Genomic DNA, 19,679 nt, shown 5'->3' on the forward strand with positions numbered 1-19,679 from the left:
GCACACTGGTTGGGGTGGGTTCCTGGGTTCTGTTTTTACAGTTTTGCCTTTTTACAACGCCTACCTTTTGTTGCCTTGGCATTATACCTCTGAACTGGCATAAGCACCTCGCCTATTGTTCAATGTACAGAGAAGACGTGTCTGTCTGTCTCACTCGCAATATATGCTTATTGCCTCTCCATTGTACTGCGATGCTGGTTTTTGCTCTTAAAATCAATAAAATACATTTAAATAAAAAAATTAAAATGAGTAGCTTTAACATTCAATTAAAGGGTTAAGGAAAGAGAAACAGATTACTTCTAGGAGAGGGGGCTTACAAATAATTAGTGTAAGATACGACAGAATTCAAATGGTACGAATTGGCTGAAAAATGAGCATGTTTCTAGATCATTGGCCCAGTTGGAGATTACACAAACTATTGCGTGATGCATGATAAAATCTTCATAATCAATCACTGTTTAAATTGATGCAATTAATAATCTGATTTAGTACCAAATAATACCTCCAACACTTCCTATACAAATATCACTCATGCAACACAAGGCGATTTGCAATGTAAACTGACCATAAACAGGCGTTTTCCCAGGAAGAATCACAACCACCAGCTGTAGACCAGAATATGTATTCTTTAGATGTCTGAACATGGGTTCCACGCTATCTGCTCCCTGTGCATATTTACAGAAACAAGGTTGGCCCTGGATGGGCATTCCAGCATCTCGGGAAATCTTTCTCAATTGTTCCGTAAAAGACCTGAAAGATGTGCATTAAATGGAAAGGGTTAGCATGAAGAACAAAACCATATTTTTTGCTTAACACTACAGTAATTCTTGTGCACTGAAGCTTTGAGGACTTGAGTGTCAGGTTTTACACCATCAATAAACCAACATAAAAGCCCTTTTTAAAGGATGAAAACATTAGATTAGATGATTTATCTTGAAAGTACACGGGTTGCACATATTGTGAAGCACAAGAAGATAACTGCAAATGTCAACAGAATTAAAGAAAACCTTTGATATCATAAGATGAGGGATTTTGGCCTGTGCTTTAGCTTCCACCTCAGACTTCAGAGCAGTAAGCAAAATGGCATAGAAAGCCACTGCTCAAGTTGCTGAAGTGCAATGTTTGATGCATGAGGCGGATGCAGTATTGTGAAAGGGCAAATCAATAATACAATTTCTGATAAATACTTAGAGACAACTTTGATTACCCTAATTTGTACAAACTATTACTTTTACATTTACAAGTTAGTATTTCTGTATGGTCATGATTCAGTAGAACATGTGAACAATTTGGAGTGATCATATCATCATACAACACCTTGAGAACACAACTATTCAAAGCGGTGACTCAGATTGTGCACATATGAAACGTTATAAGGGGCTAGGAGTCAGGGTCAACCTGATGAGAAATGAACTCCATCTTACACTTGAGTCCATGACTTGAACAGAACAGCTAATTTTCTGGTAGCAAGATTTGATAAAGCCACAGTGAAGTTAAACATGCACACTCCTTCCTGCATCATGGACTAGCAGAGAGGTTCTTCCACATAGGTAGGATTAGACTGTAGACAAATCTAAACTGGAAACTATGAGAAGTTGGCCTGGTATATGATGTTCACTATTCTAGTGAGCACCTTGCACCAGTCCAAACAACCCTTATGGTAATGGTTGTAAAGTCAACCTTATAGACCAGCTATCCTAGTGGTAGCATGGACAAAGCAGTCTTAGGCTAAACTCAAGAGGGCATGTGAAGCCAGCTGTTTTACCATATGTGAAGCCAGCTGTTTTACCTTAAGCAACTCCTTTAATACCAAATGAAAGGACACCACAGAGGATATATATAAAATATATATGTTATTTATTTCAAGACAATCCCTCTGAACTCTTTATGAGGTCAGAGGCACAAGCACAATACAAGATATTTAATTAAAACACAATAAGTTGCACAAAATACAGTAGGGCCCTAGGGGCACGATAAACCATATACTAGAATAGTGGTATAAGGACCACTACACGGAAAGTGAATAGGCCTAGGGCATCGCTGGGGTTACGCTGAACTACCAAGAGGATGCGTGTGCAGTGTCTAAACACACACGCGATTTACCAGAGAATAAATGGGAACGTAAGTGATAGAAACTAGTACTTTTCGGGCACTTCTGACTGGACTCGATGAAAGTTACTTGAAACCTAGACAGATGGATAGTCAATACCCACAGGAGCACCGGAGTACTCGCGTTACCTCACCCACAGGAAGCGGGTGCGTAGGTGTCAAAGTGTGTCTGGTTTCGTCGCTAAATCCTATGGAGCCTTGAAGAAAGATGCTGTAGGCGACCAGGAGAGAAGTGTCCGGTTGGATCCAAGGGCGGATCGAGGATGAAGAGGACCTGAAAGCAGAGGGGACAGAGTCTGGGTCACTAGCCAGTGACCAGGAAGGAACCAGGCGATGTCGCGAAGCAATCAGGTGCTGTCGTGAAGCTTGACTCTGCAGCCATGTGGACCAGGAGGCGTCGACGACGACCAGGAGTCAGGCACGGACTGTCCCACGAAGGCTCTAGCTGTCAGCGGTGTTGGACTCCGGATTGGAGTCAACAAGCCTTGGCAAAGGCAACCCATGCAGGAAACTAAGTTGGCTTCTTACTCAGACCAGCAAGGTCTGAGGGGCTGCTTCTTTGGAGGGAAGCAAGGACCAGTCTGAAGCAACCAGACCAGCGGTGTAAATTCAAAGGTTCGTCGCCAAGATAGCCACTAGCCAACGGGCAAGTGACCGGGCAGACGCGTCGAGCAGGAAAATGCAGAAGGGCCCCACGCAGAACTAGTGGAGTGTGCAGGCCTGATCTTCGGTGCAGATGATGCTCGGGCTGGGGCTTCTCAGTCCCCAATGCACAGCTTCGAGGGTACCTCGGATGCTGCACAATTAGCAAGTCGTAGACTTTTCAAGATGGCCGGTCCCAAGTCTCTCGTCGTCTCCACGGGTCTCAGCTCTGCTGGGACTGTGGATCGGGCTGTTGGAAGTCTGGAAGTCCGGTTCTTGTCAGGCTCTGTGCTCGGACTCCGGCGGGAGCTTCGACAAAGCAAGCCGTTGATCGCTGGATGGTGCCTGCGTGTGCAGGGTGGTGTCTCCTTGACCACAAGGGAGATTCTTCAGTCGTCTTCTTGCAAAGTAGATTGTCGAAGATCCAGAGTTTTGTCTCAAAGTTTCAGTCAGGATAAATCTAAAGTCTTGGGACTCAGCTCCTACCTACATACCAAATCTAGGGGATGGATTACCTGCTAGGTCCCTCCTATGGGTGGGACCAGGGAAAGGGGGTGGTTACACCCCTTTCCCTTTGTCCAGTTTCGCGCCAGTTTTGAACTGGACTATGCATGGGACACCTTGTGTGCCCCAGGCAGTGTCTCGTTTCTTTCAGCCCTCCCTGCCCCAATACACAAAAGCCTGTCTGTGGTGGTGCTAGCACCTCCCAAGGCAGGAAACCTATTGTCCAAGCCTCCCTCGCTGGAAGGACTCCCAGCAGCAGGAGGTCAGACTTGTGTCTGTGGCAGCAGCATCTATTTTGTGATGCTGAGGCTCTGGTTAACTTTAACCGGGATTAGTAGGAACAACGTGTCTTCTCCCTCTAGAAGGGTGGAATGCTACCCGCGTCGCCAGAACTGGCGAGGGGGTAGTATTCCAAAACGTATGACACCTTACTCGACATGTTTTGATAAAGCCAAACCAGAGTTAGCATTTAACCGCGAGGTTCATAATGCACTTAAGAGTATATGGTATGGAAATATCCTAGAACAGCTATAAGGACATGGTTCCGAAAACTGCAGACAGGCTCAGCTCGTGCTTGAGCACCATCTCACATAAAACCAAACACTCTGCCTCCAGGATTGTTAAGGCCTGCCATAGGAGTGACTTATAGGTGTATATGTGTCTAGATATAAGGTTAGATATAGGAATACTATATCTAAGCAAGGGGTGATTACACGACCTTGCCCCAGCTGAGTGATCAGCCAGTTGTGTCAATGTGAGTGGCCAGCCAGGGGTGGCATAATACATGCTGCAGCCCCTGGTAGGCCTTGGATGCACCTATGCCCTGGGTACCTATAATACACTGTACAGGGGCTCATAAGGTGACCCAGTATCCAATTGGTAATTCACCTAAAGTACATTGTAGTGAATTTAGAGAGAGAGCAGCTGGGCTGTGGGTCTGATTAGCAGGCCCACAGCCACATTAAGTCGAAAACCAGTGAAGCAAAAAGCAAAAAGTGGGGTGACCATAGGAAAGCAGACCCTACTCTCCTACAGAAACACTATCTCAACATCGTGTTTTCACAAACTGAATGATAGTAACAACATTTTTTTGCTTTGGAAAACTGTTTCACTGGGCACATGGCACAATGTTATTAGGAAACATTTAAGGCATAACTATCACATGCCTGGGAGAACTTGTAATCAAAAGAAGTCCTGTGAGTGACTCGTTATTTCAAAAATAGGGTAAATCTGAGAACAGATGAGATCATAGCTATAGTACAGAACCCAATGATCAGGAAGCATGCAGTAGGAAAACAGATGAGGACGGCTCTGGCATTATTTATAAGGAATGAAGAGAGCCTGGATACACAGAAGAAACAAACAGAACCTATTGAATGATAATTGGAAAATCAATTTAGCATTTATAATGTCAAATCTAATTTTATGTACATTGAAACAAATGGTGAATTTCAAAAAGTTGCGGTTGATATTACAAGGATTCACATCACTCAGACCCCCACGATGGCTACTGTGGATTTGAGTTCTGTGTCTGGATAGTCAGGGCATAGGGTTTTGCGGGTACTTAGAAGAGACACTTACTTTGGTACAAAGATGCATGGTAATTTGAGAAGAAAGTATGACTTTATAATTTTAGATATCTGGGGCTCCTAAACAGTTTTGTTAACCACTGATGCTGAGAAGGCATTAACTCCAGAATCACGCCTATTCTTGGGCAGCACTCAAAGGTTCATCTAGGTTGCCTAGGGTAAAAGCAGCATTTAATGTTAAGGTAGACAGGTGAATAAGGTTCCCACTTTCTATGGTGAGCAGGATATCCATGGTAAAAATGTTAATTCTTAAGCTTCTTCACAGCTTTGGTAATGCTCAGTATACACCTAGCAGGATATATTTTTTTTACATAACTTTAGGAGGCTGTAGGTTAAATTGAGGCACTCTACCACCTGTGGCGGAGCTGTTCATCTGCAGCTCTAATCTAAGATTATTCCAACATAAACCTATTATTATACCCTCCAAGTGTGCTACTGTGCTGTTGCTAACGGGACCCCTAAACTACAAGACCAGTGACAATCATGTACTGTTAAAAATATGTAATGAAGTTACATTAATCGGAAACACATGAAAGAAAACACTAATAGTAAATGATATCAAACCCACTGAGCACAAAATTATACAACTCTGCAGTTCCATCGCCTCATTAGAGGCATTTGACAATCCCCAATAAAGGGTTGACGGTGGCTCAGCATATTATCAAATCAGCTTGATTTCCTTGTCTTTCCCTTCACTAGGTGAATACTGAATCCAGTCTCTAAATTACCACTTCTAAAACCACCCAATGAGTCACCTATATGAATAAGAAACTTTTTTTTTCTTCACTACGCAGGATGTGTGTCATTCAGCAACTGCATGAAGTGCTTGGTTGCTGTGTGAGCTGAGGTTTAATCCAGTTTCCCTGGGAATATCCCCTTCTTAAGTTCATCAGTGGCATCCTAACTTTAACTGCAATCTAAATTAATTGAAAATGAATGGTTCAAATTGGCCTTCATACAATCCATGTGGGTGATGTTACCACATCATTACTCTCGGAACCTCAATGCACAGAACTGGACTGTGTTGAAATCCAATATTCCATGTGCAGTTATTCACTTGATCCCCTTCGAAGCATTATACCAAGTGTTTAATAAACCTTGGTTTACAAGCTTCTATAAATCAAATTCCCGGTTCAACCAGACTTAAGCTAATATGATTAAAGACACCAGCTTAATTTTTTTTTTACTTACAAGATTCATCTTCAGAGTGAATGTTTAGGCAACGTGACTTGTCCCCCCCTTTTTTTTTAAACTCTTTATTCAAGACGGATTACAACAAGGTACCACTTTTACATATTAATACATGTATCTTCCATCAGTCTCATTTTCATCTTTTCTCCCCAACCAAGAGCCAAAGAAACAAAACATCTTATCTGTCGTCATCGTGCTTACATTCTTCCCTGCAACATGTGAGGCTGTCTAATAGTTTATACATGACTACGGATAATGTCCAACATTCTTGTGTTCCTGTGCAGTATTGACATGTCCTTTTAGCTCCACTATGGGTACAGCCTGCATTAGTCCTTCAGCTCCACTAAACATATCAAAGAAAAAACAACTCTTGCATCTCCCTCCCGTCCCTCCCCAACAGTCCTACCCCAATCCCTCCCTCGTCTCCTGGTCATAGTGAAATAACTGTAGTATAGTGCCTCCTGATTCATGATGTAACCATGTGTGACTTGTCCCCTTAATTGTGGGCATATGGATAATATAAGTGAATGCAGGATCATTTTTAAGTTACATACTTAAGTAGATGACATCCTGATTGGATAATTTTGTATTTCATCTCGTATAGGCCTTGGTACAAATTTCTTGTTGGTTTAAAAACACAATTCAGTTATTATGAATTAAAGAGAGATAGGCAGTTAGGAAACCTGGAGGAAGGGTCTACTTGGATGGGATGTGGCGGATGAACCGCATTTCAGGAATATTAGAGGAGATGAGAAATTGAAAGAGGAACTAGTGGATTCGGCTGAAATTTTAATGAAACTGACAAATCCACCAAACAATACATATCCTTGAATCTTGAATTAGAACACATATAGAAGGAATTATATGGCAAAACATATTGCACTGGGGAAGAGATGAAGGACATGGGAGGTGGTGGTGTTGACAAGACATACATAAATGCAAAGGGATACTATAAATGTCTTTGTATCCGGATAAGTAGTGAGGGCTGGGTGTCTGGTATTGGCGTGTATTGATACGGATGGGGTGTGTCTTCCTTTCTATTTCTGTTTTACTTATGAATCAAAAGCAATACTTTATATAAGGAATACTGAGATGGGTAGATAGTGCTGAATGCGTATAGAGCTTCTAATAGCACAGAGCAGTGCCACCTTCTGCTGAATGTGTGTAGAGCTGCTAATAGCACAGAGCAGTGCCACCTTCTGCTGAATGTGTGTAGAGCTGCTAATAGCACAGAGCAGTGCCACCTACTCTGGTCCAAAAGTAATTTTTGAAAGGAAATGTCTCTTTTTGTATGGTCACCCCCAAGTTTATGGGCTAAAGCTGCTGGTTTTCCAACGCCAGTGCAGTGACCCCAAAATGTGCATGTCAAATGGCTCATTCCAGATTGGAATAGGCTAATCTACTTGTAAGCCCCTACTATATGGTAACACGGGTGCCAAGGGCATGTAGGTTAGAGAGTCACCCCAGGGACTGCAGCACGGACTGAGCCACCATGAATGTGACCAAGGTAAAACCCATCTCCCAGTCCATCACTACAGAGAGTAAGTGCAGTTTTGAATTGCTATTCCGACTGTCATTTAAAGCAACGGCAAAGTCAAGCTCACCAGCAATATTTTTAAGTCACCCCTGAGCTGGGTCTACCGAGCCCTAAGGCAGAGTGCAGCATATTGCATGGGCAGAACATACATTTTACATGTCCTGGCAGTAAAAATGCAAAACTGTTGTTTTTACTGTGGGGAGCCTTGATCGCCCTATTATTGAGCATAGGGTTACATGCTGACCCCTCAGCTGTGCCAACTCCTTAGCAGTGCGAACAAAGTAGATACTCCAAGGTATCAAACAGCTTGTTACACTGAGCCCACCTAGATACTCTAGCTGACAGTAGTGTGATAGATTGTGGTGTGAAACTTTTACGAAGTTGTCATTTTGTTAGCTTTAGTCTCTTGTGCCCTTAACGGTTACACAAGGAGCCTGCCCCCAAGACAGCTTTCTGCTCTCCTGGTGACACACGCTAACGACTCCCAGGAAGAGACAATAGAAGCCTGCACCGGAAAGAGAAAATATCCCTCCTGCATGAAGTCACTTGAGCGTTGATCCAAAAAGTGAGTGTGAGAAAGTGCTTCTTTTTGCATGGTTAGCCCGACCTTATGACTGGTGTTGATGTGGTTTCAATTGTAGTGCACAGAGTTCCTGCCAACTAGGTCCCCTGTGCTGCAAGTGCTTCTTCCCTGACAACAAATCCCCAATTGGTACTTCTACTCCCTGTAAGTCCCTAGTAAATAGTACCTAGGGCCTGGGGGCTTAAGAGGGTCCCCTGTGACCCTCCTCACTGGGTCCATGCCATTGCCCTTGCAATTTGAGGAGAAAACAACAAATGCCTGAGTGCCATGCCAACCAGCACTGTCTGAATGCATAGGTAAGTCACCCCTCTAGCAGGCCTCACAGCCCTAAAGCAGGGTGCACTATACCACAGGTGAAGGCATATCTGCAGGAGCAGATATGCTCCTAAACATTGGGGTCCTTTCCTTAATATTGTAAGTGCGAGGGAAGCCATAGAGTACACATGGGCTGGAAACTAGACACCTCGAGTTCCACAGCACCATAATGGCTTCACTGAACACAGGAGTGTTTGGTACCAAACTACTCCTTTCAATAAATCCACACTGATGTCAGTGTGGGATGTATTGTATCATATGCCCAGAGGGCACCTCAGAGGTGGTCCCTTAAAAAGCTACCAACCATAATGCAGTCTCTGACTGGCTGTAGGCAGCTAGCCAACACCAGACATGTTCCTGGACCCCCAGGGTAGAGAGCCCTTGCTCTCTAAGATCAGAACCAATGGACATCCTGGGCAGAGGTGTCATGCCTCCTCCTCCAGGATGGGCCAGTGCTCAAGAAGTGAGGCTTCAAAGGCCTGCCACCTTTGTAATGCGACCTCCAGCCTAGGCTGCTAGCAGCCCCTGGTTTAACCCCTTCTGCGCGGCGCGAATTTTCGCGCTGTGCTGAATGTTCTAATGAGCCAACGGGCTCATGACGGAATGGTTCCCTCATGAGCACAGCTCAACCGACGCTCATGACGGAACCGTTCCGTCATGAGCATGGAAGGGGTTAAACCCCTACTTTGGGCAGAAAAACCAGCAGAATTGAAGGCGAGATAAAACATCTTTCATTCCCCACCATCTTGAAGATGGGGAGACTCCTACAATCAGGGCTAGGTCTATGCTCACCACCCCCAATCCCACAGGAGAGTGGCATAATAGAGGGTGTAGTCACCCAAGGTAAGATGCCCAATGGTCCTACCTGCTACTCCCCTAAAACACCCCTAAATCTAGCATTTTGGTTGTTTCCTCAGACGTGACAGGCTCTGGTATGAAGACTCCTACGTCAAAAGGCGCCCCTGGGCCTTGGTGAACTAAACCAAAGGTGCCCCTAAGACCTCCTACATCTACTTACCTTTGCAGTTGTTGGTCTCCCTATTGCAACCCTCTAGTGCCATGCCTGCAGCCTCTCTGCCGAAAGAAGAATCCTCATTAAAAGCATTGAGCGCCCAACGTCGAAATTGCACCGCTTGCTTCTGTGCCACCGGTGGTGTACGTTTGGTGCTGCTCTCCCTCCGCCCCCATGCTGGTGCTAACCCCCCCAAAGCCTGGTCCCTGCAACCTATTTACTTATCTCAAGCAGTTGGGCTCCAGCGACCCCTCTCCCCACGTCTCCATTGAAAAGCATTAGGACGAACTCTGATTTTGACCTCTGCACCCGGCTGCCCAGTGCCTTTGCTGGTGCAGTTTTTGTACTCACCTGACCTTTGGCCCTTGCTGACTTTTGGTTCCGAAGACTGGGATTATAAGTGTCTACTTACCTGTTTACCACAATATTGTTTACCTCATAGGAGACCACTGAACTGTGCTGAAAAGTATCTGTCTCGATTTTTCAAGGTGAAAAGTATTTTTAATTAAAAACAGACTTACCTTATTATGAAGATCTTGAACTTAAAATAAGGTACAAACAATATTTTTTTTTAATTGGTCTGGATCTCCTTCTTGAGTCTTGTGTCCATTATTGAGCACGGTTGGGCAATAAATGCCTTACACTCCTAGGTTAGGCCTATGGCTGCTTGTCCACACTACCACTAATAGAGCACTTTGGGTTTTACATTGAGCCCTGTACACTTTTGAGGAATCCTTGGACTCTGTGCACGGTATAACCACCTAGTGGTGATACCACATCCAGAGCCAGATTCCAACAGTGAGCTTTAAAGGAGGAGGAGTGAGCTGATTGAGAGTGTGCGAGTGTTTGTCCTGAGGCGGAAGCCGGGACTGGTATGCTGTAATTGAATTTACGCCGCATTTTAAAAACTGCACGTTTATTTCTTCGTTTTTGCACTGAACTGTATTATACTGCAATTGCTGAAATTTGACCAGTACTCACTTAGCCCATGCCCTAACCCACTGCAGCAGATTAAACGCTGCTAGGATCTGCCTCGTCTTCTTGGCGCCCGCCATCTTGGTGGGGAATCTGGGCGAGCGGTCTAGTGCTCGGCCCCTCCCGCATCTGACAGTACAAAATGGCCCCCCCATACAGGGAGCGCAGCGGACGCGCCTAAGGCAAGCCCGTCTGCGCCCGTCCGCGCCAGTACGGGGCAAGGGGCACTGCACTCTGCGCACCTACTGAAATATACTGCTGCAGATGTATGCAACTTACATGGAGTACACCAGCTGTTAGACAAAACCACCAGGAACCGTATTGATAGTCTAGGACTCCTGCAGCAACGTGACGAATTCCCGGAAATGCTAGGTATCCAAAGGAACCACAAGGTAACCACCTCCCCCAAACACACGACCTTCAGGGTGTTCTATTTAAACACACGCTCCCTAGTTAAACATCAACTGGAAATTTTCACATTACTCTCCTCTGACTTACCGGATATCCTGTTTCTGATAGAAACATGGATAACCCCTGATTCTGCCCCTGACATACTGGCAGCACTCCCTACAGATTACTACTTACTACATACTGACCGGCCATCAGGAAAAGCCGGAGGAGGAGTGGCTGCCATTATTCGTCGTAAACATGACTTCAGATCGATTGACTCCCTTAATCTAGCTAGTGCAGACAAACCTAGTGATTAAACTAGACTCAGACCACACATCTCTGATATGTGTAGTTGTCTATAGACCCCCTCAGCCCATGCCGCTCTTCCCTCATCACCCTGAGCGAACAGATAGCCAATCTAGCAACCAATTACTCCAACATCTTGCTGATTGGCGATTTCAACTACTGGTTTGGTGACCAAACCAGTGTACCTCACTCCCTGGAATTTACTAACCTTTTGACAAATTTTAATCTCACACAACATATTTCTAGGCCAACACATAATAAGGGCCACATACTGGACCAAGTTTGGACGACAAATCCCATCATCTCTGCCATGAAGGTACACCCATGTATATGGTCTGACCATTTTCTGGTGACGTTTGACCTCACCCTGGCCATTAGGGCTAAATCCCCTTTGGTCGAGGGTGGGACTGCTAGAAGTTGGAAATCTATTGATTTATCTGAATTCACAAACTTCTTGGCTAGATCTACTCCCAGACCGGCCCAGAATGTGGATCTTTCTGATAAACAGATCTCTGATTGGTTAAAAACAGCAAGCGATCACTTTGCCCCGCCTAAAAAGATCAAAATAAACCGGAAAGCGGAAGCCCATAAATGGTTCTCTCCTGAACTAAAGGAGATGAAACTATTACTCCGTCAGAAAGAGAGGAAATGGAGAGCTCGCTATGACCCTGAAGACAAGCTCCTTTATAAACAAGAACAGGTAAAAAACAACAAAGCCATTAAGGTAGCCAAGATAGAATATTTCTCCTCTAAGATCTTAACGTCCACCAATAAATCAAGAGAGATCTTTTCAATCGTGGATGCACTTTCCAACCCTGACAGAGTTTCAGCTAAACCAACTCCCACACAGGAACTATGTGATAAACTGAACACATTCTTCCTAGAAAAAATCACAGCAATTAAAGCCAGCATTACATGTTCTCCATCAGCTGTGATCCTGCCTGACTCCTTCAGGAATACCTATACTATGGACAGTTTCCCTACAATCGATGCAGAAGCACTCACCTCCTTGATGTCCAAGGTCAAATCTGGATCCCCCTGTGACTGCTGCCCCCCACATATTATGAGGGAAGTTTTTTCCATCATTCCTCAACCTGCCCTGCCCCTTTTAAACTCATCACTCACTCAAGGCTGTGTCCCAAAATCATTTAAGGATGCCACTGTGGTCCCTCTGATAAAAAAGGTTGGCGCTGACTTATCAGAACCATCTAATTGCCGCCCCATCTCCTTGCTTCCATATTTAGCTAAGGTTTTGGAGGCACATGTTGCCAAATCTATGTCTGCCTTTATAGAACAGTCTGAACATCTAGATCCTCATCAAGCCGGCTTTCGCCCAGGGCATTCGACTGAGATGGTTATCTTGGCAGTCCTGGATGAGCTTCGCAGGGAGGCTGACATCGGTACCCACCCAGGCTCTGGTTCTCTTGGATCTGTCTGCCGCGTTCGACACGGTGGACCATAAGATCTTGGTGGACCGTGTCGGACGCGCAGGCTTCCAGGGCACAGCCCTGAGTTGGATTACCTCCTTTTTAGAGGACCGAACACAGGCTGTTCGTCAGGCAAATTTTACAGCGCCTGGGCTGAATACCACATGTGGGGTTCCCCAGGGTTCCTCCCTATCCCCACATTTGTTTAACGTCTACTTACTTCCCCTAATCAAAGCCTTAAAACAGAGGAAAGTAACAACATTTAACTACGCAGACGATCTGCAGCTTTCCTTCACCATAGACAATTCCACTGAATCTATCTCCAATTTTCAGGACACTATGGTGTTTATCCGCAATTGGATGGATTACAACCATCTGAAATTGAACCCCGGAAAGACGGAGGTACTGCTGATAGGAGATAGTTGTATCTCCTGGGGCCCTCACTATTGGCCAGCAGAACTAGGGACCTTCCCTAAACCCTCCTCTTCCGTAAAAAGTCTGGGGGTGACTATTGACAAAGATCTGTCCCTAAACACTCAAGTAGGCACAGTAGTGTCTAAATGTTTTTTCCAACTGCGAAAGATCCAAAAGATACATCACTTGCTCTCCCAGGCAGCATTGATACAAGTTGTGATTGGCCTAGTCTTATCCCATCTAGATTATGCGAACTCAATCTACCTAGGCCTCCCCTCTTATCAGATCAAGAGGCTCCAGCTTGTACAGAACCAGGCAGCAAGACTGATCTATCAGCAGCCTAAGTGGCAATTGGCCAGATCTCTGATAAAAAAAAGCTCCATTGGCTGCCACTGCTTCAGCGGGCCACCTTCAAAACCGCCGGCCTCACATTTAAATCCCTAAATTGTTATAGCCCAATCTTTATTAATAAATTGATCCTGAGGTATGTTCCAACCCATGATCTCCGTTCTAAACATCAAAATTTGTTGGTGAGCACAAAATTCAAATGTAAGCGACATGGTGGGTGTCGCTTTGGATATTTGGCACCACAACTATGGAACTCACTCCCATGGGAGATCCGTTCTTGCCCCGATCTGCTTCAATTCAGAAAGCAGCTTAAGACATGGCTGTTCATACAGGCACATGAGTAAACCGTCCCTACAGAAGTCATGTCAGAACAGTCAACTCATAACTGCTCAAATAGCGCCATGAAACCTTGGTCAAAGTGCGCTTTACAAATAGGTTATAACATAACATAACAAGCCGCCTATGAAGGACAAATGGGCAACACTTGGGAAAGGAGCTGCTCAATTGTTTAAGCAGACATGCTGGCACTAAGGACGGGGAAACCAGCTGCCACATATAAGAGCACCTTCAAATATGAGCGTTCAACATTTCTGCTATACAAAAAAACTTTTTTTTATTTAACAGACTAAACGTTTGCTCCAAGTATAAGAATCAAGCCCAGATATATGGTATGTAGGAAGCTGGCTTTTTTTTCAGATAGTCTACCGAAAAGAGGTACACTGTGCATAAAGTCCAGGCGACCCTAACTGGTTTATAGGGGCTTGTTTTAACCCTTTCGATGCTCATGACGAGCTCAGCTCGTCATGATGCACGGTTGAGCTGAGCTCGTCATGACACCAGCAAAATGGCAATTTCCAGCACAGGGGGGGGGGGGAAACGCCTAGCAGCCAAGGTGTTAACAATCCCAAAGTGCTCCATTTTGTGGTAGTGTAATCAAGCAGCTTTAGGCTCATCAGAGGGGAGTGTTGAACATTTGTTGTCCACACAGTGTCAGAAAAGGAGACAAATTCAAAATAAAACTAGAGACCAATTTTGAAAAAGAATAGATTTTTATATTGAATTAGACACTAAGATCATCAAAATCAGGTAAGTACTTAGGAGTTATCGTTTTACAGCAAAACAGTAGAATAGAAAAAGGTGTCAGATTTGAGACATGGGCCTTGAACGTAGTAATGTTATCCTATGGGAGAAACATACACTCCATAGGTATATTTGCTAACGGTTGTTAGGGGTTGATCTCTTAGACTTAAGGTGGACAGGGGCCAAGGTCCATAGAACCACCAGCAGTTGTGTTTTCCCTGCTCTGGTGTGTCCGGGTGCAGACCAGCTGGTCGAGATGGTAGCCTCGAGCGCTACATGGTATAGTCAATAGAGAAACCTGTAACAAGAAAAAGGCTACAAGTGGGGACTTGGGGACAATTCCGGCAGAAATCAAATGGGGATTGGCTTTTGAGGGTCTCTGGAGCAAGGGGGCACAGTCAGTTGGCTCAGACTCTGGCTGTGAGGCTCAGGTGCAGAGGTGGTTTGTCCAGTGGGTCACTTGCGATGGAGGCTCTCACGTCCTAGGCTCTACCTGGTGATGGGGCAAACATAACAGCAGGGCCACTCTCTGTGATGGCCTCGGTGATGCAGATGTCCCTTGTCGGTAGGTCGGTCTTGGAAGGGTTCGTGTCCGGCTGCTGCAAGGGCTCCGGAACACAGGGTATTGGTGCTGGGAAGCTGGCTCCTGGAGGGTCCAGCAGCTGGAAACTCGCTGGGGAAACAGGGCTGACATCTGGGGTGCAAAGCAGTGTACCTGGCTTTTGTTCTTCCACTTCAAGGGAGATGAGGACTGGTTGGTGAAGTCCGTGCAGCCCTCCCAGGCTTTAGGAGGATGCTCAGCTGCTAGACGAGTCAGGTCCTTGCAATTGTCAGGGGTGTAAGGCAGTAGCCAATGGGCTAACTAACACTAGGGTGATTACACCCCCTATATGACTACTTCCTGTGGAGAGTGGGCATAAACCTGACCCAGAGTTCCTAGTTTCACCAAAACCCTTCTTCAAATGTCCACCTCAGGTGGCCCATCTTAGGGGTGTGCCCAGCCTGTGCGACTCTGCTTCTGATTGTAAGAAGCTGGATGGCTACATAGAGCACCAAAATGAGTTTCACTGTGCAGAGAGTCCAAGAAACATTTATTAGTTTACAGAGGCAAAAATGATACAAATAGATGCTCTCTTTTTTTAGGTAGTGTAGGCGAGCAGTTTAGGCTCATCCGAGGGTATTGCTGAACATTTGTTGTACTCACAGAGGCAATAAAGGAGACACTACATGAATAAATCGAAGCTCAATTTAGAAAAAATAATTTTTACATACATTTCGATACCAAGACCTTTGTAAGCAAGTAAGTACTTTTTAAAATATCGACAGGTAAGTAAAATGTTCATGCAATGCAATATACACTCCGAATACCACTCATTGCCACAGTTTCATGCCAAATAATTACACTGCCCTCAATACAACTTACACTCCAAATACCACTCAGTGCCACATAATTACACGCCACATAACTACACTGCGCTCAATGCAACATACACTCCAAATACCACTCAGTGCCACATAATTACACTGCAATCAATGAAACATACACTCCAAATACCACTCAGTGCCACATAATTACACGCCACATAATTACACTACCCTCAATGCAACATACACTCCAAATACCACTCAGTGCCACATAATTACACAACACATAATTACACTCTACTGAATACTACACTCCACACAATACCACTGGGTGCCACATAATTATATGCTACATAATTACAATGCAACATACACTCCAAACAATACCACTCAGTGCCACATAATTACACTGCACTCAATGCAACATACACTCCAAATACCACTCAGTCCCACCAAGTTACATGCCACATAATTACACTGCCCTCAATGCAACATACACTCCGAATACCACTTAGAGCCACATAGTTTACACGCCACATATTTACACTGCACTCAATGCAACATACACTCCAAAAACCACTCTGTGCCACATAATTACACGCAACATAATTACACTCTACTGCACAGCTTTCCAAACTGCGTGGCGCGACACGGTACTGTGTCGCCTGCCACGTGTTGGTGTGTCGCGGAACGAGGAGGAGATGCGCCTATTCATTTTTAGCAGGACGGTACTTCGCATCGCTGATGAAGGCGCCGGTGAGGGAGACCATTAGGCTTGTGCGCGAGGCTTTGTTCTCTTTGCCGAGCACGTCGAATGCACACTCCAGTTTAGAGAGCCCCCTCCGCTCCCCATTCCTGGCGCTAGGGTAAGTTGTGACATGAGTGGGACAAGGAGGAACGGGGGGCGGGAGGGGGGTAGATGTTACACACTGACCCTCAAGCAATAACTTGAATGCTGATGCCTTGCGCTCCGTTTTGGGATTAAAAACATTAACTGCTTCAGTAGTAGCTGAACCTAAAGCACCTTGATAAAGGACTTCAAAAAAGCAGTTTATAAGCGCTATCAACAACGCAGCTGATGTTTAACCTTAAAAAATGCAAACTAATGTGTCTGCTTATGAATCGGCCCCCAAAGCGAAACATTTGGCACAGACCCCGCAATGCAAGATTTCCAGGCACTTCTTTTGTCTAATAAAATACAGGGTAATGGATTTGCCAATTTAAGAAAGGTTTAACAGATTTGTGTTTCTGCAATATGCGAACAAAGATGTTTAGAGCTCTGTAAAACCGAGGATATGTTTATGATGCAGAAATAAGCCTCCCATAACAACCATGGCACAAGTAAGGACCCATACTGTGTTTAACTAATTCACAAAACATTTCACATGTAAGTATTTCAGAGAAAACGATTTATGATACAGAATATGTCTTGCACCGCATAGAATAGGTAAATCTCCATAATATTAGTTGCCGTAAGACGTATTTGATGTAGGTTACATATCTAAAATGAAATAAAACGATAAAACCTGACAACGTTATATCACTAAAGAGAATATTTCTGTTTGCCCCGAGCAGCATGCACTGATGTTCAGCTGCAACAGAAAGGCCAGTTCCAGCAACATTGCTTTGCACTGCACCACTATACACACACCGTAATCTTCGGTTACACTATTTTAATTTAGCAGAGCACTGCTCTCCAAGTCGTTCTACGTCATGTGTGGCACCTGCATCCATGCCTAATTTATGGAAAAGCACTTGCATCCTGGGACTTTTAGTTTGTGGTATGGGTGTAAAAAGACAGACATCTCTGAAGGGGTGGTTTGCATGCCCTCCTTGACCCCTGGCTGTTCTTGCTACCCCTGTTTATCATCTGCAGTTTCTACTCATTCCTTCCTTTTAAGTTAAAGGTCAGATATTGGAAACATTGTCTGGTGACCAGAAGCGAGGTTGGTACCTTACCCCTTTTGGCAAAGGGACCACAGGCACATGTGGTGAGGTATCCTCTGTGGGCAGTGTGATAAGAAGCCAGGGACTTGGGACAGCAACATCAAGTCACACCTTAGCCCTTATATTTAGACTCCACTAGGGTTCAAAATGGTATCTTGTGACTATTAAGGCTTGTGACTGTGTAGCCTTTTGTTAGCCTAGTTCCACAGAGAACTAAAGTCTCATTCATTGCGAGTGAGGCTCATGCATTTGGAAGTGCGGAGAGTTGTCACTCAAAAGAGGATAAATGTGTCAAGCAAGGGCTAGAACTATCTCCAGAGTTCTCTATGCAAAGTAGGTCATGGGAGACGTTGAACCTATACAACCACAGCGTGATCACTGCCACAGACCAGATTTATTGGTTTGAGGAGCTGGTTTGGGCCCACCAGGTGGCTGTAATGCTATTTTTTAGCCAGGAGTCTATTTGAGAAAGGATCTGATGTCACTTTATTCATTTGATACATTTATTTTAGTTTAATTTCATTGATATCATTAGCCTTGTTATTGATGTCAAAAGTTGTGTGCCGATTTGTCCTCATGTCATTAAAGGTGCTAATTAGATCTTACTCCTACACATTTTCAAAACTAGGACTCAGTCACTCAAAGAAACTCCACCTGCTTGCCTGTGGGTGCGAAACATGTGATGGCTTTGTGCAATCCAATACATCCTGCATTAATAGGAGCAGGGCCATCACCCACCCACATCGGAAGCTCGTGATACGCAGAACCGGTTGTGCCACAGTTTCTTCCATCTAAACATCCCTCAACCTGATGTCAGTAAAAACTGCTTCTCATTGTATTTACTGTAAACAAGGTATAAAGATAGTTTTGAAAAATCATGAGTGCGGTGCCGGTTGTGTAGCGCCCAGGGTAGCAAGCTCACAGTGCCGTATAACAAACTTTCCAGGTAGTTCTATTTTGTCCTGCATTATTTGACACCATTTCTTTTTGTGCTATTTTTCGGTATGAAAAATCAGTGTTTGAACTTTGTCTAGCTCTCGTTGGCTTTTGGCCTTTTGATTTTAAGCTCTGTTGGCTTTTGGCGCACTGCGGAGAGGGGTCCCATCCGAGTTCAATGCGTAGAGACCAGCTGATAAGTTGCATGATTGTTTTACCACTCACAATTTCACCTTCCTGAATGGATTTTTGTATAACTCCTATTCAGCAAGGCAGCAGGCGGACTTTGTGCATGGTTGGAAGGGTTGGCAGTGAGTGCACCCACCCTTTTTGTGCCCTAAATCACTGGGGCATGTGTCAATGTGTGCATGATTATATTCTTGTTTCAGGCACAAACCTAACCTTACACCCAGTTTTGCCAGCCACTATCTTGGTTAGAACAGATTCACAATTGCTTTATTAACCTTCCTGCTTTCTCAAATTTGCTTAAAAATGCACCATTTGCCCACTATTTTTTCAAAATTTTCACGGGGGGGGGGGGGGACAACCCCCTCGATTCCACCTTAGATGGTTCCGGAGCGGTTGCATTACCGTGTCGCGAGATGAACATTGTCTAAAAGGTGTGTCACCATCATGACAAGTTTGGAAAGCTGTGCTCTACTGAATGCATTACACACTCCACACAATTCCACTCAGTGCCACATAATTATATGCTACATAATTACAATGCACTCAATGCAACATACACTCCAAACAATACCACTCAGTGCCACATAGTTACAAGCCACATAATTACACTCTATCGCATCACCACAGCATCACTCAGCACCACCACAGCATCACTCAGGGGCACCACAACATGACTATGTGCTACCACAGCATCACTGAACCCCACAGCATCACTTGTTGCCACCACAACATTACTCAGCGTCACCACAGCATCAATCTGTCCAACCATTCAACAACTGGTTCAAATATGTTCTCTCAATGTTTCAAGCTTTATTATAAA

At 44.7% G+C, this 19,679-nt stretch overlaps 1 protein-coding gene across 4 annotated transcripts in view; it reads right to left on the reverse strand.

Moving 5' to 3' along the window:
- Positions 1-19,679, reverse strand: part of AGO2 (argonaute RISC catalytic component 2) — a 517,461-nt gene that overhangs the window by 212,289 nt on the left and 285,493 nt on the right. For all 4 annotated transcript variants that reach the window (XM_086966263.1, XM_086966266.1, XM_086966265.1 and 1 more), the window contains exon 12: positions 566-750. In XM_086966263.1, coding sequence (XP_086822389.1) covers positions 566-750 — 185 coding nt within the window. The remainder of the gene's footprint in view (positions 1-565; positions 751-19,679) is intronic.

Source organism: Lissotriton vulgaris, chromosome 4_1 (assembly GCF_964263255.1).
Source record: "Lissotriton vulgaris chromosome 4_1, aLisVul1.2, whole genome shotgun sequence".
Lineage (NCBI taxonomy): Eukaryota > Metazoa > Chordata > Amphibia > Caudata > Salamandridae > Lissotriton > Lissotriton vulgaris.